We start from the raw sequence: 27,439 nt of genomic DNA, 5'->3' as shown, positions 1-27,439 counted from the left end.
TTCCCTCTGCTCTACCTGCCCCCCCCCTCCCCAGCGCTCACACAGGGACAGGGTGACACCCAGGGGATCACAAGCAACCTGCCACAAGGCTGGTGGCAGGACAGGAGCCCCCAGCACAGCGGGGTGGGGGGAAACAGGAGGTGTAAAACACTCAGATCAGCAAAGGAGCCCAGGAAAGCGGCTGCAAGACGGACACAGGAGGTGCCAACGTTTGGGTTCGTGTTCAGAACGTGTGTTAAGGGGGGGTTCCAACTTGGTTTTAAAAGGCAAGTGACCACGTACTTAAAGAGAGGGATGGAAAGATACCTGCAACCAAGAAGGGTAAATGAAGCAGCTCTGCTAACCACAGCCTCTGCCAACGCTGCCGAGCTGGCTGCATGGCTGGTTGGTACTGGAGAGGTGCTGGGTGCACTCAGCCACAGCCCACCCCTGTGTCAGGGGAGGAAGAACCTCTGAAGCTGCCCTTCTTCCTGATGACAACCTGCCCTCCCTGGGTACCAGCCACGCAACCGCAGGCTCTGCTCCAGTCCCTGCCTTCGAGCCGGCCCCTGGCACTGGAACACCATCAGCCTCTGAACAGCAGCCAGCAAAGCCTCCCGGTACCCTGCCTGGACCAGGAAGCCCGAGCAGGCTGAGCACTGTGCAGTACGTGCTGTGAGGGTTCCTCCCTCCACCTGGATCATGACGGAAAGGCTGAACATGGATCAACACCAACGGGTGAACCGGAGCCTCCAGGAAGCACTCCCTGTCCCGTGAAGGGACCAGCCGCCTGTGGTCTCCATCCCCGTGGGAGGTCGGGGCATTTCAAACCAAACCCAAAGCACTGAGGGAATGGGAAAAACCCCAAGGTTTCCCACCAGGTTGTTGTTTTGTTTCCTTTTCTCCTTCTCTTCCCCAAACTGAAACCCGTCACCGCCTGTATTCAGACCCCGGCACGGGGTGTCCGTGTTCAGCATCACTGGGAACGGGCCCGGGCATGCTGGTTAGGAAATGGAACCGTGCCTCTGCCTACTGTGGGGCAGCAGCTCCAGCAACCAGGGGGAAACACAGTGGGACTTCCCTGAGCTCTGGTATTTCCTCCTGAGCATCCGCCTGCCCCAGCACGGAGCCGCCGGGCTCTGTTGCTGCCATCAAGGGCTCTGCGGTGGGCAGCAGGAGGAAGGCTCGCCGGCTCGTCCCCTCTTCCTCACGGCTGCTCCGTGCCATGCTCTCCCCGGCGCTGCGACGTTTAACACCGGTGAACAGAGCGCTCCCGTTGAAACGGCATGTCCAGATTTCCAAGGGATGGGAAAAGAGCCTACTTCTTCCCCAGCCTTACCCTCACCTCCCCGAATTAACTGGGTTCTGTGGAGCAAATTCCATTTGCCGCTCTTGGAAGGGGAAAGGGAGACGGGGAACGCTCGTACATCTGCCCAATGTAGTGTTTTGCACGAAGACTCACCAAAAGGCAAACTTAAAAAGACTTTTCATGTGATATGGCACAACAGAAAGCTCCCCCCCACCACCCCACCCTTGGTACAGTCCTGGTTGGGAAAACCAGTGATAACAGCACAGAGAAACCCCCAGAGCAGCTCAAGCCCGGCCTCTCCCATGCCTTGGGCTTCCTAACATTGCCCATGGAAGCTCTTGGCCAATGGATGTGACACTAGAGAGCGTTTTCCTGTGGTACCATCCCCTCCTCCAAGCAGGGCTCTGCGGCACAAGGAGGGAGCCTCCTGGCCTCCATCCTCCTCCTCTCCCCCCCCTCCAGCCTCAGTTTACCCATTTGCAACAGGGGTTTTCCAAGCAGCGTTTTGGGTGGTTTTCCTTTTTAGTTCTGGTTTTCCACACAATGACTCCCACCTGGACTCTTCTCCCTCGCTCCCTCCTCGAGGAACAGAGCAAATTCTTGCAACAATGTGCTAATTAGAAACTAATTGGATGAGACCCACTCAGAGCTTTGTTCAAAGCTCCTATGGGGAGGTCCCACTACTTAGATCTTGCATTGGCAGATGCAATAAGAACCCCCACTGCCTCCACCAGCCCGGTACCAATTACAAATGGCTCTGTTAAAAATACCCCCCCCACACCCCCCCTCAATCATGGGGTTTGGGTTTGTTTCTTTCCCTTCTTCTTTGTCACCGTTGACCCCTCTCAGAGCAGCTCCTGCCCTGGAGCAGGCACCCGGGGCCCTAAAACCACTTGCAATATTTTACCCCCCCCACCCCCCCCCTTCCCCTCCCCACCCCCCCAGATTTAAACTCGATTTGAATCCAACATTTAGCATTTACCCCTCGGCACAGTTATAAGTTTGTATCTTGGTTTCAGTTGATGGAGAACAGTGCCCTGCCTGAGAGATCCCACACGCCGCAGCGAGCAAAGCTATAGGATGATACAAGGCTTTTTGTCCTTAAAAGGATTCTCCGAAGCGGGCACTCCAACCAGCAGCGGGTCATTCCTGGCGTGTTGCTCGCAGTAATTCATTAGCTCAGAGGATGCTTTCGAGACCTAAACGATGCACAAAGGCAGAAGGTTAGTGAGAACATTGAGGTGAAGGTGCAAAGCGCAGCCCACGCAGGAAGAGAACCCCTGTTCTGCTTTTTGTAAAGTGGAGATGGCAGCAAAAGAAGAGGGGAAATGGACATAAGAAAAGAAAAAGTTTGGAAGGTCTGATATAAATAAAGCAATGACGGTGTGAAAAATGCTCTGAGATTGAAAAGGAGATATTATTGTCTGGTTTTGAAGGGCTTTGGGATAAAAAAGGAGAAATAAAAGCCTGCCGGAGCGGCCATCCTCTGATGTTAAAAAGGGAGGTTTTGAAATTGTTAGAAACTATTACTTAAGGCTCTGCTTATTTTAGTTCAAAGGTGTCTTCTGGGAAGTGGGAGCCCAGAGCAGCCCGGCAGAGATGGGGCCGTGGTGGTGGGGCAGCGAGGAAGGCGGGAGGCATGGGGAGAGCTCAGGCAGGGAGGTGCTGGCAGCTGGAGACCAGCATCAGCCCCCTTTGATTTTCATTAACTTAATAGCAGGTCAAAAGTATGGCAAACCCAAAACGCAGACACGACCAGACCACATCTGGAAGATCCAGATGTGACCTATTACAGCTGCAGAGCCTTATGGCAGCGGCTCCCTTCCGAGGATCTCCACGGCTCCAGGACGACTTGTCCCTCTCAGCTGAGCTAAGCCTTGATAAGGGGCTCCTAAATCTAGAGCACCTACATGCCACCTCCTGCTCCCTCAGCTCTGCTCCCCTCGCTGCAGCACTATCCAAGGGTCACTGTGCTCTGCAGCCTTGCCGAGGATGCTGCAGCACACAGCCAGCAGGACCTTGCAGATGCGTGTTGTCATCCTTAAACCCTTCAGCAGCAACCGAGAGGGCAAAGAGAGGAGGAGGAAAGGTGCTTGGGCAAAAAAAACATTTAAGCTGTGCTTCCACACCACAGGGTAGGAACCCTCCTCCTTTTTTTGGTGTTTCCTGGAATGGCAGGTCCAGAGACTGCATCAGACAAGGTGCTTTTGTGGGGACTCTCCAGGTACTACTGCAACATTAACTACTGAAGTCCTAACCAGTAATGAACACCTCTAATGATCCCAAACTGCTGCTGGCCTGCACTTCAACATGCTTAGCGCACACACTGGGATCCAACAGCAAAACCACTCGGCAGAGACAAGGCTCTACCTTAAATCCATTACATAAAACAGTAATTGCTCCTAATTGCTGCTGGGGCAGCCCCTTCCCCTCATCTCCGAAGCGCAGCGACGCCAACCTCAGCTGCGAGGTGTGGAGAGCAGGAGCTGGAGGAGCAAACACTCATTTGACACTGCACTTAGGAGCTGCCTGACTTGGCACATTCACCCGAGAGCTGGGGTTTGCAGATCACAGCTCACCCAGATAGCACATCTTCTCCACTCAGCCTAAATAGCAGCATGTTGCGGTCTCACCACCGCTCCTTCCCAGCCAAGCATTTAAGAGAGTCGCAGCTACAAAGGCTGGTAAGTATACACACACCCTCCATCCTCCCTGGCGTGCACCATTTGGGATCCTGGAGCTGAGACAGGGTAATTCTTAGGCAGAGTCAACAATGTCTGTGCTGGGGGAAGACCTGTAATTTAGTTTTTCTTCCCTAAATTGGCCTTGCTGAGGGATGCATCACTGGAGTCTGGAAAGTGGTGGCCCTAAAAACAGCTACAAAACCTCATGCCTCAATATATATATATATATATGTATATATATACACACACAAAGCAGTAGCAGCTCCTCTGGCACATCAGAACCAGATGCTGCTACAGACTTAGCAGGGACTGAAAGTCAAAGAAAATATTCAAACTACATTAAAAACTCTCAGGTGGATTTAACACCCGTGTATTTTACGGTGCTGGTTTCACTGTGCCTTTCATCACCATGCACGAGGGTTTCCCTTGCGTGACAAGTGACTTTCCATGAACATGTTCCATCCTTCCCTTCCTCCCAGGGAGTTTCTGACTGCAGCCTGCCCGAGCCACCAGGCCACCGAGGCTGGCAGAGCCCTGATGCCAGCAGCAGGACACTCTCAGGGGACGCTGTGGCTGTGAGCACGTTACTTGCTCCAGCTTCCCAGGGCCAAAGGGAGCTTTGTTTCTGTGTGAGCCAGCACGCAGCTGAGCACAGACTCTGGTTTGCTGCCCTGGACAACTGCAGCACAAAATTAACTCCCTAGTTGTACCGCAAACGTGCCTCAAACCAGAGTGAAGGCATGTCACCATCTGCACTCACAAGAACTGGGAATAGCAGCAGTGGAGAAATAACTGGGCAAGCAGCAATGTTCTGAGAGAAGCTGCATATGGACAGTGAGGCCATCCTGCAAAAAGATGGGGCAAGAAGACTGGAATGTATGTGAGCATGCCAGCAGAGCTTTGCTGGGTCCATCCCCTGCAGTTTCAGTGGCTTCACAGGTTGCATGTGGCCAGCTCAGCCCCAGGAACCTAATGAGAGTGGCTGCTTGGCTTTTGGATTCTGTGATCACCTCTAAAACCTGGGAGAAGCTGCCCAGGCTGCAAGCTTACCAGTGCCTGTAGGAAAGGGTCTCACAGAAACACGGAATGGTTTGGGTTGGAAAGGACCTTAAGATTGTCCAGTTCCAACCCCCTGCCATGGGCAGGGATGCCTCACACTAAACCATGTCTCCCAAGGCTCTGTCCAACCTGACCTTGAACACCACCAGGGATGGGGCAGCCACAGCTTCCCTGGGCACCCTGTGCCAGCGCCTCAGCACCCTCACAGTAAAGAACTTCTTCCTTATACCAAACCTGAACTTCCCCTATTTCAGTCTGAAGCCATCACCCCATGTCCTATCACTGCAGTCCCTGATGCAGAGCCCCTCTCCAGCATCCTTGTAGCCCTCTTCAGACACTGGAAGCTGCTCTGAGGTCTCCACGCAGCTTCTCCTCTCCAGGCTGAACAGCCCCAATGTTCTCAGCCTGTTTTCCTAGAGGAGATGCTCCAACCTCTGATCCTCCTCGTGGCCTCCTCTGGACTTGCTCCACCAGCTCCGTGTCCTTCTTATGCTGAGGACACCAGCACTGCACACAGTGCTGCAGGGGGGGGTTTCATGAGAGCAGAACAGAGGGGCAGGATCCCCTCCTTGGACCTGCTGCTCACGCTCCTTTGGATGCAGCCCAGGCTACGGTTGGTTTCTGGGCTGCGATCGCACGCTGCAGCCGGCTCTTGTGCAGTTTCTCATCAACCAACACCCCCAAGTCCTTTCTCCACAGGGCTGCCCTGAACCACCTCTCCTGGAAATGCTGCAGAACCCAAGCCAGAGACACTGCAGCAGCATGGAAGCGTGTGGGGAAAACCCAGAGCCCTTGCCCGAGGGTGCATCCCGGCCACCCCAGCCGCGGCGCGGCGCACGGGCTCACCTTGATCCTCTCAATGCCGGCTTCGATGCGGAGCTGCTCCACCAGCTTGCGGGCCTGCGCTATGTTGTTAGTTGTTGACATTGTCTGCCATTGGCTCCAGGCCCCAGCACACGAGAACACTGCAGGACAACAAGGGGGAAGATGGGGGGGTTTACACCGGGTGCGAAGCCGCTGGGCCACAGGGCACCAGCCTCAAACAGGGCTGGGCACCGCTGTCCTCAGCGCCAGCCACGTGCAAAGCTTCCACAAGCTCTAAACTGATGACACCAACTTCACGCTTCCTGATTTTGCTTCAGGTTCTCCTTTCCTTGAAGCAGCACTCTTGGTCCTGGGGGACTCTTTTCAGGCTTCCTTTTTTTTTAGTTAATTAAAAAAAAGCCCACAACCAAAAACAAAAAAAAAAAGCAAATCCCCACCAAAACAACAGCCAACGAACCAAAAACCAACCAACCAACCAAAACCCCACCAAAACAACAGCCAATGAACCAAAAACCAACCAACCAACCAAATCCCCACCAAAACAACAGCCAACGAATCAAAAACCAACCAACCAAACAAATCCCCACCAAAACAACAGCCAATGAACCAAAAACCAACCAACCAACCAAAACCCCACCAAAAAAACAGCCAATGAACCAAAAACCAACCAACCAACCAAAACCCCACCAAAACAACAGCCAATGAACCAAAAACCAACCAACCAACCAAATCCCCACCAAAACAGCAGCCAATCAACCAAAAAAAATCCAATCAACCAAAAACCAACCAACCAACCAAAACCCCACCAAAACAACAGCCAATCAACCAAAAACCATACAACCAACCAAGACAACAGCCAACCAACCAAAAAAAATCCAACCAACCAAATCCCCACCAAAACAACAGCCAACCAACCAAAAACCATCCAATCAACCAAAAAAACAACCAACCAAAACCCCACCAAAACAACAGCCAACCAACCAAAAACCAACAGCCAACCAACCAAAAACCAACAGCCAACCAACCAAAACCCCACCAAAATTTGCTTCAGAATGAAACTTCTTAAGCAGAAAGTCCTGCCAGATGCATTCAAGTGACTGGAAAAGCAAAGAGGAATCTTCCAGCCTGTGTAACCTGCTTGCAGCGAGGCAGGGGGAAGGCAGATGCTGGGCTCTGAGCACACACAGCCCCTGGATGTTCACCCTTGCTTTTTATCTCCTTGGTGCACCACTGCCTTTGCTCTGCCCTGACTCCTGTGCCAGGATTTCCTCTGCACAAAGAGGTTCAGAGCAGTGACTAGAACCACTCAATACTGTACAGGCTCACACCTAAGCTCTTTATCCATTATTTTGCAAATCGATGATACTCCAAAGAGTAAGAAATGAAGTCAAAGTGATGGATGGTCCCAGGCTGGGTGGAAAGCCAGGGCTCAGGCAAGGGGCAGAGGTTTCTGAGATGCCAACGCACAGGGTGGAAGCAGGGGACAGGCAGCGAGGCACAGGCACAAACGTGGCTGGATATGAAAGCACTGAGGCACCAATGGCTCATCGCTCATGGCAGGGAGAATGCGGGCGGTTAAACAACCTTCCTCGACATTCCAAAGCAGCAGCTGAAAGAAGTTTGTCTACGAGACCAATGCAATCCATTACTGTCACTGTGGAGCAGCACCCAGGGCTGCGGCACACCGTCCAAGGCAGACTCCCTTGGTCAGGCATTGTTTTGGGGTCATCTCTTTAGGATCATCTCTGTGGGGCTGCTGCAGAGGTGTCAGGAAAAGTCACTTCCTTGCTCTGCCCTGCAGTGACTCAGCCCCTGATCATTCAGTAACGGTGCGGAACAGTGGGAGAGGGAAAGCAAGGACCCAAGTACCACCTCCCACCACCTGACAAACATGAGATGATGCAGGGAGGAGGAAAGAGCCAAAGCAAACATGGGGTCAGATACTGGAGTGCTCCCAGTGCTCCAGTCAGACACCCACCGCAGCCCTTCTGTGCTAGCTTTAATTAGAGACTCTCTGTCTTCTCCCTAGGACCAGCAGCTTCAAAGCAGATGCTGAACTGCTGCCTTTACTGGAGGGCAGAGAGGGGGGAGTGTCTGCCCCATCTAAAATCCTAGCAGACTTGAGCTGTCTCGCCTATGTTTAGACATTAAGGGAGTTTATTCCAGACCACAGCGGCACTCTTAAGGATTATTTTGCTTGGCAGCAGCATTCAATGCGTGCTGAACCTTCCAGTCCCTGAACAGCACTCAGCTTCGCTGGCTTTCCAAATGCTGAGGGAGAAAACAAATGGTGCTTCAGACAGCATTACCAGCTCTGCCATGGGAGGATTCCCTGAATTAACAGGGTTATTCGGAAATCTCCGCCTCTCCAGTCCTGGAAGATGTTTGTCAGGGCAATATGGGAAGCCACGCTGTTGAAATAAAGGCTGGTACAGTGGAAAGTGGGAGAGGGAAGCAGGCTGGTCCTCTAGGGAAGGAGCTTTCTCTCCAATTTGAAGCATTTCAAAGCAGCTCAGGCACCATTAGGACTGGGGAAAAAAACTCTGTCTCAAAGTCAAGTTCTTTCTAAATCTGGACCGTGAACCTGAAAGACCACCCCTGCTGCAAAAAGTTCAGTCCTCATTGACAAAACAATTGTTCACCTACATAAGAGCAGCTGGAGGAAAATCCCAAACAGATCCAACTTCTGTTTGCAGCAAGATCACCTGCTTGTACTTTCCCAGCTTCCTGTTTATGGAACAAGGCTGATGAATCAGTCGAGGGCAAGTTACTTAAGGGAACTTCTGCCATAGCACTCGTGTCCTGGTCCCTGCAGCATCCCACAGCTTGCGCTTCTTAGGGGCCCCCAGCCTGGCTGAAGGAAGAATGTGGTTCATTAAGTACAGCATGGAGAGTCCTGCTGTGTGGCAGGCATTATCAAACCAGTGTCTTAAAAGTCCTTGCCAAGGGGGAGAAAGAAGTTTTCTTCTCACCCTGCCTATTGCCCATTGAAAGCTATAGGTTTCAAGGAGTCTTTGCAAAGCAGAAGCAACACTTGTAAATCAGAAATAACACTTTGCCTGAGTCATTACAGCACCAAAGCAGGCGGGTGTCTGTCCTCCCCTGCCCCTCTGCTGACAACTGCTTTCCAGCATCGTCATCTGCCAGCCAGCCAGCCCCTGCTTGGCCTGGTGAAGCAAGGCATGTTGCCCCTCCCAAGCACAAAGAGCAGCATTGAACTCCACGAGGACAGGTTTAGCAGCTTTATAGCAACAGAATCCGCAGCAGCAGCTTCCACTTCCTCATCTGCCCTCACCCAGCGACCACGATGCAGGGCTCCCTGCATGCTGCACTGACAGCACAGTTCCTCTTTCGGTGTTCCACATTTCCAAGTACAAATTGCAGCGGCTGAGCTCTTAGAAATGTCAAGGGGAGTCCGGCCGGATGCTGCTCATCTTGTGCATCCCTACGGCTCCTCAGCATCTCTAAGTCCAGACCCGCTGATGGCACAGGTTTGGTCAGCACTGGAACCGGAGCCACGTGCTCCCATGCTCTGAGACATGAAACAGGACCTGCATCACTTTCGAGTCCAGGCTGCTGGCACCGGTCAGGGATCAGGACAGCTCTGTCCGGACACAGTTTAAAACCTGCTTTCTGTCACCTTGGAGAATAATTAACTAAGCATGTCATCACCAACTGGAGACCAGCAATACAAAAGATGCAGTGGCTTTGCTGCATGGCACAAAGGGGGTTTTAAAAAACCTTGGGGTTTTTTAAAAGCCAAACCAAACCTTCAAGATGGCATTCAGCAGACTCACAGGGCTGTGTAAGTAACTCACGAGGTAGAGGAATTCAGCAGAAAAGCCATGCAGAAGTGGAGTGAAGTGTGTGTGGTGCAAATGAAGATGACATGCAGGATGCAGCGAAGTCGTGCCTTCTCCAACCTTCACGTTTCAAAGAAACTGGGATTAGAAAAGGACAGGGAGGTGACGTCTACAGCTGGGCCTGGGGAAGCAGCACAGGACGGTCAGGACACTGAGATCTCATGCACATCCTCCTGCCACCGCTCTGCCCTTTGACTGTAGAGAAATAACTCATAGAGCTCAGCTTCCTTCCTGCAAGCCTTTGGTGTTCAGCCACGACCGACCTCCTCCTGCTCCCGCCTGCAGAGAGCGGCCAGGGCAGGCTTTCCCTTTCCTGGTATGGACCCGTGACTCTGCAGAATGAGAACGCCTCCCGCGTTCTGCCGAGTCATGCATGGACATCGTTCAGCATCTTTGCCAAAGCGCTCTGTGCTCTCCCGCCCGATCCATCTTCCGCTTCCCCCCGGCAGCATTCCTGCCTAGAAAAGACAACCCAATTTTCGGGAACTACTCCTATTGCGTTAACACGACGTTAGCTCTGCGCGCATTCTTCATGCGGGCGATTCCAGGAGGGCTGGAGTCATCAGATGGGTCTTGCAACTGTCTGGGCTGCCTCTCCTGCTCCTCCAGCTGCAGATCCCAGACTAGGGAGGTACGAACAGGGCTTGGGGCTGCAGCAAGATTGCACACCCAGGAGGTTCAAAAGTACTGCTGCAGGAAGTGAAACACCCCAAACTAAGGAAAAGTGAGAGAAGACAAAAGCGTGGAAGAGATCAGCGGTGTTCCAAGGTCAACAGCAAAACAAGCAGCAGCGAGGGAGGATTATGAAATCTTCCGGCAAGTAAACAGGGAGTCAGGAGTGCAGGCGAGGGGCAGAGCAGACTGGAGAATGCAGCAAACAAGTCCCGAGGTGTGATCTGGCTACAACACAAACATCCTGTGAGCACTTCTGCCTATTTTAGGAAAAGCACTGGAAGACAGAGTCCCAGCAGTTAAATTAGCACAAATCCCGCAACAATCAGGATCTGCTGGTTTAAACTGCGGTGCGTGTTTCACCTCAACATCGAATGGTCAGGGTTGGAAAGCACCTTAAACTGTGTTGAGGGTGGCAGAGCACTGGAACAGGCTGCCCAAGGCGATTGTGGAGTCTCCCTCTCTGGAGCCATTCCCAAGCCTGGACGTGTTCCTATGTAACCTGCTCTGGGTGGCCCTGCCTTGGCAGGGGATTGGACTGGATGATGTCCAGAGGTCCCTTCCAACTGGAATGATTCTGGGATTATGAACTGAAGGCATGCCTGGATGCTCGTAATTGTGTCCTGCAGCAGCTCAGTCTCTGACCCAAGCACAATCACAAATACCCTCTTCTAAATCAGGTTTAATCATCAAACAAAGGAATCTGAAGGATCACAGTAACTGTTACAAAAGCAGCTTTTTTGTGTTCACGTTCTGCATATACCTTCAGCAAAAATGGTGTTTCAGTGTTTGCAAAGCAGGGTGCTTCAGGCAGTGTATTACTGTCAGTATTCCACTGTTTCCATCGAGACAAGCGCGAAAAGGGCATTTACATGGGACTGTTTCACACTGTCAGTACCGAGCATCTGCACTGCACAGCCCTCTGACATCAAAGCAAGATGGACTGAAGACAATGGAGTAGGCATCTCTATTTCTCACAACGGCTTTCTTTCTCATAAGCTAATTCTTCCCCTATCAGGTAGATGGCAAAGGTAATGATGTGGTGACTTTTTGTCCCACGAAGGACAAAACCCAACCACCCCAAACCAGCACAGCTCTTGAGTCAGAGCGCGCAGCAACAGCGCTGACAGCAGTGCTGGCTCTGACGAGCCGTGACTCAGCACGAGCTCCTGGCAAAGCAGACGCCTCCTCCGTCGAGCATCTTGGTCTGGCTCTGGGCAGGGCTTTGCCCACTTTAAGCCCTTTCATCCATTTCTTCACCTTGCTCCAGCGGAGGCGAGGAGGGCTCACGGAGCGAGGTCACGGCGGGACAGGGCTTGGCAGCCTGCGCTTTGCTCCATGCACGGAGGGGCCTGTCTCACCCTGCCCTCAGCACTGCACCGAAACGATCCAACAGGATCCAGGTCACGAGGATGAAACTGCCACCCTCGGCATGGCGGCGTGCCGAGAAACCGGGCTTGCCGCAGCACGCCTCCGAGCTGCACCTCCTGAGACCCGGCGCTGTGCTGCAAGGCTGACACCCAAACCCGGTAACCATCGACTCGGCACAAACCCCCTTCTCTTTTAGGCAATCGGTGCCACCTGCACGCTCCCACCCACAGCCTCGTCAGCCCAACTGCAGGAAGCATTACCCTAGGAACGAAATATGCACCGATCCCTCTGCTTTCTGGATTTTTCCCATACTTCTCATAGCTGGAAGCAGCCACTCCTAGCAGGGCAAACAAACAAGTGAACATCAGAGTAACTGCCAGCTATGCTGCTTCTGCCTTCCCCCCCTGCAGCTTAAAACCAAAACTGTGAGACTTGTGTTTATGGCTGTCCCTGTGCTGAGCTGCCCACTGCAGAGCACACCTCCAGTAGCCTTCATGACCTGCAGCTCACAGCCAGGCTTGGCTGGAGCATCATCATCTTCTGGCCATCCTCTCATCATGGGGCCAGTGTGACAGGTACCAGGGTACACTATGCTGATGAAGGGATGTGGGGAGATGACAGGGTTAGAAAGGTATTAAGGCTGTTCCTGGATCTTAGCCCTAACCAAACTGAGCAGCCCGACCACCAGCAGCGTTCACTGCAGTACAGCACAGTGTGCATTTGCTGGAGGGTGAAATATCCCACACCACTGAGACAGCACCGAGTCTGGAGCCACAAATGTGCACAAAACCATCTCCCACGTGTTCACAGGCAATGCAGGATCAGTCCTGGCAGCCCAAGGGCATCCGACCCTGGCTGGAGAGGTGAGAACCTCCTGCACACAGCCTGCCATGCTCAGGGACTCATGTTATCAAGCAGCTCCCTCCTAGGAGAAAGCCTGCAACCCCTCCACCACGGCCCTGGAGTGCGGCCAGGCACCCGGCGGCAGCCCCAGCATGGGAGTGGAGCAACACACACCTCTCTGGAGCAATCCTGCGCCGGCCTTGAGACAGGCTGGTGCCAGGAAAGGGGCTGGATGAAGGGGAAGCCTGAGACTGGTAACCCAGTGTAAACCTGCTTGCTAGTTACTGCTTTTAAAGATGACCTCATGCTATTCTGGAACAGAAAAAGGCTGTTAGGGCGATGGCATTTACTCCTTGTCTGGGCAGAACAAAGGAGGCTCCATTTTTCTTTTACACTTCCTGCATCAGTAGCTTAACAGCTGAATGAGCTATTGAATTTTTTCCCCGAGTGCAGCACTTTTTTCTCTCACCCTCCCCTCCTTTAAGACCTCCACATTTCTACAGCGTGGGACAGCGCTCGGGGGAGACTGCAGCGAGAAGCCATCCCAGGATGGAGAAGCAGCGATGAGAAGCACTGGGCTTTGCTCTGCCTCTTGCTCATGACAAGGGTTTAGCCACATTTCAGCGTTGAAACCATCCAGCTCACTTTCCACACTTTGCTCTGCATCACCTGCAGCCCGACTGGCATGCTCAGTATCGGAGGGGGATGCCAAAGCGTTTCACATTACCAGTAAACAAGTTACCAAAGTGCCCCGTAAGCTCCTTTGGATTTACAAAACGTCCCCTCATGCTGTCCCTCCCTAGATAAATTACAGCATCCTTACAACAGGTTGTAACTAGGCCATGTATTTGAAGACATTTCACATCCCTCCTGCAGCCACCAGCAGCAGCTCCCACATGGCAGCGACAGACCCTTTGGAGCTACCTTGCACTCCAGCCCACTTTTAATATATTAGAAGCTTAAAATCACATCATTGCTGGGCCAAGAGAAGTCTCACCCTCAATTTCAGGTCCATACAGATAGCACTTTGCTCTTCCAGGTTTATTTCCGCCCCCAGCTTCAGTCCTGTCTGTCTGTTTTCAGATGGAAACCACCCAAGCCAACATGTCAGAGCTTTGGGGGGTTTTTGACACACAGAATTGGCTTTTTTGCAGAGCCTGGGTGGGCAAACAGCGTGTTTGCTTTTCTATCAGTGTTGCAGCACTGAAACCCCTGAGCTCTGAGTCTCTGGGGTTTCCCCAAGCACTTCTATGGCTTCCTGTGTAACCTTATCTAGGTGTTCCTGCTCCAGCAGGGGGATTGGACTAGATGATCTTTTGAGGTCCCTTCCAATCTCTAGCATACTGTGGGGGTGTGTGTATGTCTCCTTGACATACAATGGGGCTTGAAGCCACACAGAGCAGCACGGCAGTGGGCTGAGATGACATGGGGTACAGCTCTAGGGCCCTAACAGGTTTATACCCAAAGTTCAGAGGAGGCTTTACAAGCAGCATGGCTGTTCAAAGAGAAGGACAGCACAGCTGCTTGATACTCCTCCCAGATACCCATGTCACAAGTTAACAGCAACTAGCATGCAGTACAGACACAGGAAAGGGGGCATGTGCCTCAGATACAGCTGTCTCTTTACCGTGAGAGCCAAGAATTGCTTAAGTATTTTGTTTCTTGAACTGCTCTAGTTTCAAACTGTCCAAGGATTTAGAAGGAGAAAACATCCCTAGAGATGAGTAGCTCCACTTCCTTCCCATTCAAGGCAGTGATTACCTGGCTGAGAGAGCGTGAAATCCTGCAGGACACATCTGCCAGCTAAGCTGCAGAGCATCCAAGAGACCTTGTGGTGTCCAGGGGAGCCCCACACAGTGAACTCACACTGTTGTATCAGGTCTGGCTTGAACCTCCTCCAGTTTATCTGCAGCAGCTTTGGTGCCAGCTGGGTGGAGACCTGTGGCAGGGCTGCCATGGCAATTACACACAACCACCACCCCAGTGCTGCAGATCCTGCATCCTGAGCCACTGCAGCACATTCCAACTTCACACCATCAGTTGTTACCTGGAGCCAACACCCAGGAGCTGTATCCCAACCAGCTGGACACCAGGTTTGAAATGCAAAGCCATTCTCCCCTTGGCTTGTGTGTGTGGGAGCTGCAAGAGGCGTTCACGGGGCACAGAAGCAGCTCCAACAGCAACCACACCAGCCTGTGGCCAAGCAGTAGGGACCCTGGAGGGATCTGGTTACCCTCCTGAAGGTCTGGAGCCACAGCTGGGCTCTTCCATTAGTTCACTGTATTAGTACAGTACAGGTGGCCAGATAAACAATAAACTCTTCACCATATAATTTAACCTAGGAGCTAAAACAGGGCTTTAGTGCAGGCGCTTAAGGGCTGTCCCTGAGTGCAAGCAAATAAACCAAAACTTGCAGTGCAAAGCCTGTTTGCTCATCACCCTTCCTGCATTTCTGGTCAGTGTGGTCAGAGGGGAAAACAGCACACAAGCAGTGAGCTCCAACAGCTCCCACACCGATGCTGTTATGAGAATCAGGCCACAGGATGTCACAGGAGCTGCCCATTCCCTGGGTGCTCCGGAGCAGCTGTGAAACCTTGAGCTCTCAGCCAGCAGCAGCATTTAGGAAGGACAAACAAGCAGCAAAGCAGAACAAGCTCCAACACTGGCTTCAGCTGCCCACGTAGGTGTGATCTGTGCATGAGCAGCTGCAGGGCTTCTGCAGAGGCAAAACTGCAGCTCACTCTGGCAGGAGCCAGTGCTGCACCCCAAAACCTCTCACCCCCGGCACAGGTTCTTGCTTTGAATCTGCTCCTTTCCAGTCACCTGCAGTTTCCTCTCCTCAGGTCCTCCAGTCCTGCATTGCCCTGGCTATAAGCACAAGCCTTTGTGTCTTCAATCATGGCCTGAAAAGAGAGAGGTACTGACTCACTGATTGCAGTGGGTAGATTGAGAACTAAATGTGTATATCCTGGCTAGACCACTGCAGAGTTTGTCCTTGTCTGGGAGGGTCTGATAGCAGTTCCACATTCAACAGGAGGGTATAAAGACTAAGCAGGAAGCTGGGCTGCGCTGTGGCACGGGAGTATTAAGTTATAGAAGGAGATAAAAGAAAGGGAAGTTTAGGCTGAGTATCACAAAGTTTCCTGGGAATTTCCCATAACTCCCGAGATCTGAGCTGGGAAATGCTGCAAGCATCAGCACTCAAGAGATTTAAAGCATCAGGGGAAGTTTGACCATGGCACAGTGTTCCATCCCCTTCTTTACTGAGTGTACAAAGAGTGCATCTTGAGGCCACAGGAATTTATCGGTCCCATGGGCAAAAGTGACTTCATCCCACGATCAGCAGATTGAAGGGCATCAGCCATGACACTGCTGAGCGAGCAGCCCTCACCCTGCTGGCATTTCCCTCTGCTCCTTGGGTGCTGAGTGGCTGCAAAGGTTTTTAAAGTGACTTTTGAGCTTTCTACAGATAAGCAAATGCCCAAAGAGGGAGAACCCTCTGACCAAAGCGGCCGCATCCACCTTGCCCCAAACATGAAACGCGGTACCAACCAAAACAGCGTGCAGATGCAATGCTCTCATCATCAGCTGTAAGCAGAGGGACAGGCAGAGGTACCTGGACCTGCACACCGAAACTTCAGCACTGCAATGGAGAAGAACTGTCAGCCACCCAAAAAACCCACTCTGTTTTAAAGCAGAGGCCATCTGGTCACTAGTGCTTGTGTCCACCTCTTTTAAATACTACCTTTATTGCTGCCCCATCTCAAGCTTTTCAGCAGAGTTGAAAGAGCAAGCCTCCCCTTTCTACCTGGGAGCCTCAAAACCAGCCTTATGTTGGAAATGGTAAAAGGAGACACCAAACTGGTTTACAAGGGAAAAGGAAAGAGAACGGAGATGAGGGCACGGAAGCCGTTTTGGTAGAGAAAGCAGCAGAGAATTTCCCTGTCAGTAATGCAAGGCTATGAAAAGAAACAAGTCCCTGGCTTATCTATACTGAAGCAATCGTAATGCCCAGATAAAATGCTGTCCTTTAAAACAGCATCTTATCACGGGAATAAGCCTCTTTCCTGAGACTCCGAAACAGCCAATATCTTCCTGTGAGACATGAGCACCCAGACAAACTCAAAGGCACCCCTCCGCTTGCAGTCTGGGAGCAGAATGCTTTTAGGTTTTATTATCTCACACTTACTTTTCTTCTCCCCACAACAGGATCACACATTTAGCACCAGAGTTAGCCATATGGAATTTAATGAAGATTACAAGAAATCCCTAACGTAAGAATCCAAGGCAAATCCAGCCTTAGGAGCATGGTGCCAAATACAGTCTCTATTCAGCAGAAGATAGTGGGACTTTTGCAGGGCTTCAGAGAGCTGTTGTGCTGAGCAAGCCCAGCAGAGCGTGTTTATTGCACTTCACACAGCACTGTCTGCAGGGGATGAAAAGGGCAAGGAGTTTGGTTTCGACTAACTTCATGTTTTCATTGTGGAAAGAGTATTTGGTGGGAATGACATCAGAACCACAAGCTACAATATCGTCATTGTATGGCTTGGCCTAGCTTGCTCCACGCTGCTTGGGAAGATAGGGGACTACTAAATAACCAGGGTACCATGGCTGTTGTGAACCTTCTCAGCACAATATGCCCCTCAGCTACCTTTTCTTGTGTTATGGAAAAAGAAACAGGGTTTCTTCATTACATTTACTGTAGCTATTATACCTACGTGCATTCAAATGGCATTTCAAAGCAGCTAAATATAGCCCTCCAACCACTGTTAAAGCAAGCAGCAGTTGACCCTTGTTTTCTGCAGTGACACTGTCAGCCTCAGCAGGATCCAGCTGAATAACCCGATGAGCAATGCCTTGAGCTGCCACAGAAGGTGTTTTCCCCTGGAAGCAGCACTGACACACCACTGCAGTTAAGAGCCGGCGAGGAGGTGGCAGATAGAGACCAGACATCTGGTCCCACACGTGTGAATCAGCCTGGCAGCAGAACGCACAATTCACTGTAATTTAACCTTTTATGACTTCTATATGCACACACAGAGATGTTTTGTTACTACTCTGCAGGCTGAGCTGAAGACAGCGTGGTCTGAAGCCGTTCTGGTTACCCCTGGTGTCACTGCAGACAGTCATCTGGAGGCTTAGATGAGGTCATCTGATGCTTTAGGACAAGATAGCCCACACTGAGGAACTTGGGCTATCTGCTCCAGCATCACTCTTAATTATTGACCTTCAGACCAGAATTCAAGGCTGACTTTTTTCCTTCTAAGCTTTGTCTGAACCGAAGCCAAGGAGTTCAGGGTGAACTCAAGGCCAGGTTGGACAGAGCCTTGGGTGACATGGTTTAGTGCGAGGCATCCCTGCCCGTGACAGGGGATTGGAACTGGATGATCTTAAGGTCCTTTCCAACCCAAACCATTCTGTGATTCGAAGTCTCCCCCTTCAGCCCACCGTCTGCAACGTCAAAAATCAAACAGAGAAGCAACATGGGTGCCCGTGTTGGGGGAATTAATCCCCCCCAGCCTACACAATAAGCAATAAGAAGTAATCCTGTTTGTACGCCTGTCCTCCAGACAAGCTGCATGTTATTGGGAAGCAGCATTCAGCTGATGCTGAGCAAACAAGAAAAATGCTGACCAGCTCCTTGGGGAGTCTTGGTGCAGCACAGAGCCATGAAGAAACCTCTTTAGGAATGGTAGCCAAAAGCATTTCAGCCTGTTCTGTGTGACTGAAGAGGCTGATACAGAGTTGGCTACTGCACACCTAAACCAGCTTCCAAACAAAGTACATAAATCACAGTGTATTTTCAGCTGTCAGAGCATTGCTTTACACTCTGTATATTCAGGAAGCCTTTTTGAAGCCACATTAGCAAACCCAGAGGGTTCACAATACTTGGCTCCTGCTGATGGTGTTTGCCACAATCAGTAGTGACTACAAGGTTGGTCCTAAGGGCCAGATGGTGTTTGCATAATCACTGCATGTAGAAATTGTTGTCAGTCCACCCCGTTTCAAAACATCACTCTATCTTTACCTTAAGTCAAAATAAGAATGGTCTAAAGGATATTAGGAACTGCTATCTCCAGTCTGCAAAGCAAGGAGAATCAACTACCCAGTTGATTAAAACTGAAGTGTATTTCTGTGCTAAATTCCCAGTTGCTCTATCTTACAGCACCCAGACAGAAAGAGGCCTTTAAAGTCCATTTCTTAGCAGAACTTCTAGCACATTTCAACCAGCAGAGCTTGAAACCTCAACTGATGTTGGCCTTACTCTGTCAAGAACACAGAAGAGCTGGTTTTCCAGGTTCATAAATGACATCTTTAGTGTGAGCTGCTCACACTCCTTTGCTTTGAACTGCAATTACTGCCAAGGAGCAGCCACATGGAAACCTCTTTACTCGGTGCATCTGCTATGGACACATCTGGGTCACAACTTACTTGCAAATGCTTTCTACTACTGTACTGAAGAGCTTCCAAAGCTGTGGGTGAGCTTACTTGTTGCAAATACTCATAGGGGTAAGGATATGAGCAGCAAAACAGCACAGTATAGCTTTTAAAACCTAAACTGGGTTTATAGCAGTTGCATCTTGAGTCAGTGAAGAAACCAGATGCCCCCATATATGCAGTGAGAGCCTTTCCAATCTGTGTGAAGCTCAAGGTTGAAGCACTCACTCCTTTTCCCATGGGTCATCTGAAAGATGCAAGCCTGTGAACAGGGGAGTGGAGCAATGGGTGTTTCAAGGGGAAGACACTGAATGCAAAAATCTCTCGAGACGTAACGGTGCCATCAGTGATCAAGGCAACGATGCACTGAAAAACACAGCGCCAAGACAGGCGGCTGCAATATTGACCTTCCTTTAGCAACACAGATTAAGTAAGCCACTGACTCCACAGCCATGGGCAATGTGTCCAGACACTGACTACAGACCTCAAGCAGTAAGAAAAGAGCAGTTTCCACCAGCCTAACCCTTCCTTCAGTGACCCTGAATCGAAACAAACATGATCCCTGCTCACGTTAGTATCTCACCTGCTTACAGAGAGCTACTCACAGCTATGATGAAGGAGGAAAGCGATTCAGGATGAAGTAAAGCAACAGCTATGACCCTGTAATTGCTGGGACCCCAAACACACTGCGGGGCTGAGCTAAAGCAAACAGCCACATCCTCGTGGCACGTGTGGAAGACTCATCTTGAGGGCTGAATTTGCTGCTTTAGCCCAATACTGCACAGCAAAGCACCACGTTTCAACATCTGCCCAGCACCACACCACAGCTGCGAGGTTTGAGCCAGCCATGTCTGGGTATGGGCTACACTAAATACATATATCTTTTTTGCTAATACAAACCCCAAATCCTCTGACCCCCATTGCTAATGAAGCCTCTGAGACAGACAGCGATGCAGCAGCACCTCATCTGCACTGCAGAAGTTCAGAGCCATTATTCCTCACTGGTACTCTTGAAAGTCACACCCTAGAGCTCGGTGTGAAGCAAAGCCTCAACAACATCTTCAACTACGTGCTTCAAAACCAATTCAGAGCTCAGGGTATTCTGAAGCTGGGCTGGTGTGGCACTTGCTAGTGCTGAACTGCTCAGGGATGCTTATTCACTGCAGCTACTGCCTGCAGGGGGGATTCATTTGTATTTGGGGACCAGTTCCTTCTAATTTCATTAGAAATGTGAGTGACCTTTAGCAGCAGAGACATCACATGAGTGTCAACAGAACTGCTTTCTTCAGACACCCACAAAACGCACTGCTACAAGAGGAGTCCTATGACTTTCTCTAGTCATCTTGTTTTCATTACTGATGTAGCTACAGAGGGCTTGGGAGAAACTCACAATAGGTCACAGATGAGAGCTCACCCTCTTTCCCCAGATCAGCTGCAGGCAAGCAAAACCCAAGTGGCTTGCTTCCAAATGCGAATGAGGACACAGCCCGATCAGCCTGCTGACTATTTTTGCACTTGTTTCAACCATCAAAGCAGTGACTCTAAAAGGCCAGTATCTCCATGTGACTGCAGTGTCTGTGCGGCTGTTTGCATGCAAACCCGGGTCTTTTGGTAATCCCGATGACTGCAACATCATGTGAGGGTTTGCAACAAGGAACAACTCCTACATCAGCGCTGGAATCCGCTGGGCAGGCAGGGAGAGGAAGCAGGTCGTGTTCTTTTGTCTCTTTTACAGGAAGAAAAATCATGTTGGGCTGGCAGTGGTTCAGCAATGAGCTCAGGGCTGGGACTGGGAACTGCTGGGGAAAGGCTGGGCCTGCAAATAAAGCAGAGAGGCTAAAAAAGGAACCTGCACATTGTGTGAAAGGGCTGTACCAGAAGGCACGTGAAGGATCTGCCTTCAGGTAATGGGTGACCTTTGGCTCACTGACTGTTTTCCATAGGGTTGGTGCTTATATTTAGAAAAGCACATACAACAGGTTAGAAAAAAACCAAGATCCACATAAAACATCCAAACACCCCTGAATTCACAGCATTAAGCAGGTGCCATCCTTCTCTGCTTACACTGGACATGCTTGAGCATCGCTGGCCGCTCACCTGCACCTCCAAGTCCCAGAGCACTGCAAAATCAACCCTCTACTGAAATCCTGAGGATTACCCAATGGCACTTCTTGCCCCCAGTTTTCATCCACACACTGGACAAGGAACACAGCCCTGTAGTTACCTTAGACCCCCATTTCTGTATGAATTCCCTTGCCAGGTGAATTATGTGCTTGGCAGTGAACTTGAAAGAAAGAGAAGGGCAAGAAGCCTTCCTTTTGCACAACCAGCAGTGCAAAAACCGACGGCATCTCAGTACATCTGAGCCAGTCAGCATCAGCCCCACAGCTCCTGGGGGACAGAGACACCACTCACCAGCTCCACAAGTGCTCACTCTTCTCTATACATGGACTTACTGCAAATAACCCCCAAACGCATCCACTTTTAATGTGCATTCAAGAAGCGTGTTTGTGGGGGAAAAAGATGGCCCAAAGCCCTTGCAGATAGAGCAAAAACTGGTTAAAAGTTGCCTTCTGCAGCTGTCTGAGCCTTCTTGCTTTTATTTATTTCTAAATCATTCGACAGTTTAGACAGGAAGGGCTCCTAAAACATTTCCATGCAAAGTTAAGGCCAGATGAGCCCAAAAAAATCAGTGAGAGACTTACACTACCCTCATGCTAAAAGCACTCAGCAGATCTCATACCATCAGTCGTTCGTGGGAGTGATGACTGACAGTGATGGGGATTAAGAAAAAGGAGCAGTCAGCCCATTCTTTTCATTTAAAACTAGAACAAAATGCCCAGCTACAACTGGATTTAATTAAAATCAGTGTAAGGTGCTTCTGTTCCAGAGCAAACCCTCCCTCTAGGCGGGGAGATGCACTGGTACAGGCCTGCAAGTCCACACACTTCTCAACTGCAGCATCAGCCAGAATAAAACCCAACGCAGTGGCCTGGCCCCCAGCTTATGGCATTACTGCCTCCATGTAGTTGGCAATGCTGAGGTTGTGCATCAGGACAAGCTCCCCTCATTTTGAAATGGATTGATTCAAACTGGCACATGATGAAGGTGAAGTTCAATTCAACTCCAGAGGGTAGAGACAGCCTAAGGCTGGAAGAGCACAAGTGACTAAAGCTGCTTTTTGTGGACAACTCTGACAAGAAACGTAAACTTAATCCAGCATCACTTCTTGATTTTTTCCAAGACCAAATGGCCTTAAATGGCCATGAGGCAGATATACCATTGTCTACCTACTCCTGGAATGCTCCTGGGAATACAGAAGAAAGAATTAAACATAAACATTCAACACAAAGTGATTGGAAAAGTCCTATTTAACACATGCAGCCTCTCTGCAATGATGGAACCAAGAAATCCCATCACCTGTGATACCAGGCATGAGGGAGGCTTACAACAAGGGGTGATCTCTATCCTCATGCCAGTGGCTGTCTTGCACACTCAGTGGGCCAACAGGCCCCCAGTGGCACTGGGGCTGGCTGGGGAAACCAGTGACCCTCCTGTGAACACTGGCTTTATGCAACCCGACTCACGCTGGCACTGACAGATGCTGTGTTGAACACCAGCAGGAGCGGTGGCACTGCCCAGGACAGGAGGGTATCTGTGTACTGAGCAGAGCCCGTGCCCCGGTGTGGGCAGTGAGGCACCGGCAGATAAGGGAGAGCAGCAGCACTGCAGGATGGGGGCATTTTTCACATTGCCAGCATTCCTAGGGGAGGCTGCTGCTGCAGAAATCCCTTGTCTCAGCCTGGAGAAGAGAAGCTGTGTGGAGACCTCAGAGCAGCTTCCAGTGTCTGAAGGGGGCTGCAAGGATGCTGGGGAGGGACTCTTCATCAGGGACTGTAGCAACAGGACAAGGAGTGATGGGTTCAAACCGAAACAGAGGAAGCTCAGGTTAGATCTAAGGCAGAAGCTCTTCCCTGTGAGGGTGCTGAGGTGCTGGCACAGGGTGCCCAGAGAAGCTGTGGCTGCCCCATCTCTGGCAGTGTTCAAGACCAGGTTGGAGCAACCTGGCCTAGTGGAAGGTGTCCCTGCCCACAACAGGGCGTTGGAACTGGATAATCTTAAGGTCCCTTCCAACACAAATGATTCTATGATAAAAGGGAGAAAGAACAAATTGAGCTTAGAGCTACAACAGTGAGTACAATAATTCACTCGGCCACCTTGTGTGCTTCTGAGAGACTCTGGATGGGACTGTGCTGAATTTAAGGTTAAAAAGGCATCACACAAACATCTGCTTATCAGCACCCCACCCTGCACATACCTCAGCACATTTACACGGGTTCATATAGTTTATATTATGCTCATATATTTCAAAAGGACCTATTTATAAGAATCAGCTCTAAATATCAAAACAGAGTTGACAGCAAGAGGAAAACTGGAAAACCATAACCTCTGTGCAGGGGCAAGTTAACCCAAACTGGAACAAATGACAGGCACTGATACAGGAACCAACGTGATTTTCTGGCTGCCCATCTTACTGCATTCAGCAGTAGGGGACAGGCAACAGGAAATTCATATCCCATGATAAGCTCCCTTACAGAGGGGTGAGTGGAATTCTACCAGTTTTCTAAGCAAATTACACCAATACACAAGTCACCACAGAATCATAGAATAGTTTGGGTTGGAAAGGACCTTAAGATCATCTAGTTCCAACCATGCTGACATTAAGTTCTCCATGGCTGGGCTTTGGGCTGCAGAAACCCTTTCAGCACCTTGCTGCACCCCTGCATGAAATAATAAATCAGAGCCCATGCCCAAACCTAACTTACAACTAACAAAGCAGAGCATTACATCCATGAGTGGTATCTCCCACTGAAAGAAGAAATTGGTTTTGGTGGCATTATTTAGTTACTTAGGAAATAAAACAATGACCACTGATATCAAAAGTTTCATGGAAAGATTTCTGTTGACCTTCATGTTTAAAAAACACCCCATTTTTACCTTTAAAATGACTCAGAAGCCAAGCCCAGCCTAGCTGTGTGCCCTTAAATCCCAATTTTTATTCCTGCAATTTAATACTAATTGCATTTGCTAGAAAAAGAACAAAGTATTTCCACCCTGTCCAGCTGTGCTGCTATGAACCAGCTACAGAAGGCTGCTTTTATCACTGAAATGCTGCCTTTTAGTGACCAAGCCTGGCTAAAAATCACAGAAGAGACTCACCTGAGGTGTGTATACCTGGTATTGCAATACATAAAGCACAGTTGTTAATCCCTGGCTAATTAACATCTTCATTTAGCAGCTGAAGTTACGAGGAACACATCACCAGTGCATTTAAAAGGTACAGGTTACATACGCATGCTATTAGTGCCACACACTGTCAGCTCCTACAGCTGATCCTATTTCCCCTCCTCCTTGCCCTTTCCAATAATGGTTAGTCCAGTACTTCTTGCTCAAGAACTATATGTTAATTCTGAAAACAAAACCCACCTCATTTTGTTGTATTTTTCATCTTAAACCCTGCTGCATTCAGGTCAGCAGCAATACTGATCTTAAGGTCCTTTCCAACCCTATGAATACACTCAAGCTGCTTAAAACCCTCTAGACTGAAGCACCAAGCTTAGAACTGCAGGCTCCTCTTTCAACTCTTAGCTTGCCAAGAGCTAGACGCTGAACAAGGTTAGGAACACGTATTGTACAATGTGGGAAGACAGCCCCAGATCCAGCCACCTAAACGGCAAGCTTTATTTCTTCAACATCTAATGCAAGTCCTGTTTGCAGTCAGCTATAGGACAGCCTCTGCCGGCAACAGAAGATCCAGCCTCCAGAGGACTATTGTCAGGCTTCTGAAAGAAAGGGGTGAAGTAAAAGAAAACTGTTTGTAAAACGTAATGGGACTGTTTTCCACCACCACTGGAGAATGTTTTTCAGGCACTCAGCCAGCACCACTTCAAAGAACAAAACCCACGTGGTTACTGCGCAGCTTTGCGCTTTAATATTAAAACACCCAAAAAACTCAGCCAGGCAGCCCGGCCACCGTCACTTTGATGCGGGAGCAAGTACGTCAATGGGCTGCATCAGTGCAGAGGCTCCAGGGTCGGGGAACCCTCCTCCAGCATCACCCTGCCAACGCAGCGAGCGCCGTGTACCGCTCCCGTCCGCAGCGCTGCGGGCTCCGCCAGAGGAGGGGGAGGAACACAAACCACCCAGACATCGCTTTTCACAACAGTAAAAGGACAAAGCTGAGTCAGACGCTCACGCACAGGCAGCTCTTTGTAAGGTGGGGAGGTAACAGGGCAAGGTCTGGAGCTGTCCCGGGGCAGGGCTGGGGGGGAGGCAACACGCTGCCAGGATGCTCCTAGCCGAGGGGGACCAAGGATTTCCCTGTCAGAGCTTGAAACGGGGATGCAACTAGTTTCATTTCATCTCTCTCAAAAGAGACATTGAAGAGGTTGTCCTGATGCCACAACTCTCCTGCTCTTGCTCGGGGACCATAAAACACCCCACAGTTAAAAACCAGAGTGAGCCAGGCAGGCACAATGACAGGAGCCACATTTATGCTGCAACACCAGGCTTTCCTGCAATTGCATTTTAATACAGGACCATTAACTACATGTTTTGGGCTTGTTTTGCAACTGGCTCCTGCCTGTCTACGGAGCTTAATTTAGATGTATGAAAAGAGACAGGTCTTAACTAAGCAAGAAGTGCAGTTCCTAGCAGCCCTGTTTTGCCATGAGAGCTATTCGTCAATTCCTCAGATTCCAAGTAGTTAAAAACTGGGCTCCGTTCTCACTTCCCACTATTTAATGTGTTCCAAGTCTTGCACTAACCTAGCTATATCCAAAAGGACCCAGACCTAAAGCTTATTGCACAATGGCTCTTTTCTGAGCAGGTTTTCAAGCCGATGCAGCAGGTTACCGGGGGGCACACGAAGCCTTTCTAAAGCATTAAGTGTCAGCTAACTCCATCAGCACCATGCCCAAGGGGAACACAACTCAACCCGCCTGCAGACACTACAAGCCTGATGTTATCACTGAGAGATTCGATTTGCATCAGGGTCATCCTGGAAAAGCCAAGAGAAAGCCCTGCAGATTCCTCAGTTCTTGTTCCACCGCGCACAATATTCCCAAAGGACTTCCAGCAAAACAAGTAGGAATTAAGAAATGACATCAGGCCCACGCTGCCTCATCAATGGAAGGCAAAGGTTATTCCTAGCAGCTAGCTGAAGTAAAAGGGAAAGCCCTCATCCTATACAAGAGCCTCAAATGACTCCTGCTATTTGCCTGAAGTTGCACATTCACACTAAGATTGATTTGATAGTGCTGCATCTACTTGGAATCTCCCATACTAAAAATAAAAGGAAGAAAGACAGGATTTAGCATCATGTGAAAATGCCTGCCTGAGTTTGGTGGGGTGGCCACAAGCTGCTTTGATATTAGTTGCTACTACAGCTAAAAAAGAAGCCTGTTGGGATACTTGGCACTGCAAACTTCCTCCTGCTCTGCAACAAGCTTGGTTTTGGCTGTAATGTCCCACACATGAGGTCCTGGCTTGCTTCTGAGCCAAAAAAGAGGGACTAAAAATGCAGTTTGGAGCAGGCTGGAGACTGGTGAAGTTACTTATGCTGAAGACCATCAGGGGTTAAGGGTTAGCACTCACTTCAGCAAAGCTTTAAAGCAACTCAAAGTGCTCTAGCAGTAAGATCCACAGTTATTGCCAGCTTGCACGCCCAGAGCTAGTATGCTTGCCAGCCATGGCTTAGACCTGACAACTTTATGCGTCTGACAGCAGCAGATCTGCTGCTTGCAAACAGTCCCCAGCCTGTACTGGGAGCACTCCAAGTTCATGCACAGATCTGAACGAGGGACTCGTGACACATACCTCTGCGGTCAGAAGTACTATGAACCAGCCCAGCTGCAGTAAGACCAGCCTGGTCACAGGAGAACAAAGGCAATAACTGCAGGACAACAGGGAGCACTGGCAGAAGGAGAAGCAAGCAGAGAGAACACTCATTAAAGCATTCAGAGTCATGACACATCTCATGCTGCCACCCACAGCTGATGCTCCAGTGACCCAACCACAGCTTGCAGGGGATACAGGAGCTGAGCTGCACTCGATGTGCCAACTGCTGGCCAGGCACCTCCAGCTCTTCCACCTCCACAGCTTTGGTGCCTCACACCCCTTGTCCTACAGATCACGCTACAGTGGAGCCTCGGGAGCACGCACACACATGTGCACACACGTCCTTCGAAGGCAAACACCGCTTCCACCCAGTGAATCAGTGTAAGTCAGCTCAGCTCTGAGCACCACAGTGGAACAGGCTCGTTCCTCTTAATGTCAGAGTAGGAGTTTGCAGCTCTTCGGTGCCAGCTCCAGCGCTGAAGGATGCAGTGTGCTAG

At 50.3% G+C, this 27,439-nt stretch overlaps 1 protein-coding gene across 5 annotated transcripts in view; it reads right to left on the bottom strand.

Moving 5' to 3' along the window:
* Positions 1-2,277: 2,277 nt before the first annotated feature.
* The window catches only part of GNG7 (G protein subunit gamma 7), a 65,315-nt gene continuing 40,153 nt past the window's right edge, over positions 2,278-27,439 (bottom strand). For all 5 annotated transcript variants that reach the window (XM_057432805.1, XM_057432797.1, XM_057432831.1 and 2 more), the window contains 2 exons: positions 5,878-5,996; positions 2,278-2,487 (listed from right to left, as the gene is read on the bottom strand). In XM_057432805.1, coding sequence (XP_057288788.1) covers positions 2,362-2,487; positions 5,878-5,958 — 207 coding nt within the window. In that variant the 5' untranslated portion in view covers positions 5,959-5,996 and the 3' untranslated portion in view covers positions 2,278-2,361. The remainder of the gene's footprint in view (positions 2,488-5,877; positions 5,997-27,439) is intronic.

This window comes from Pezoporus wallicus, unplaced genomic scaffold, assembly GCF_028554395.1.
Source record: "Pezoporus wallicus isolate ANWC-B61680 ecotype Strahan unplaced genomic scaffold, APGP_CSIRO_Pwel_v1 contig_10287, whole genome shotgun sequence".
Lineage (NCBI taxonomy): Eukaryota > Metazoa > Chordata > Aves > Psittaciformes > Psittacidae > Pezoporus > Pezoporus wallicus.
This window is presented reverse-complemented; position numbering and strand designations above follow the sequence as displayed.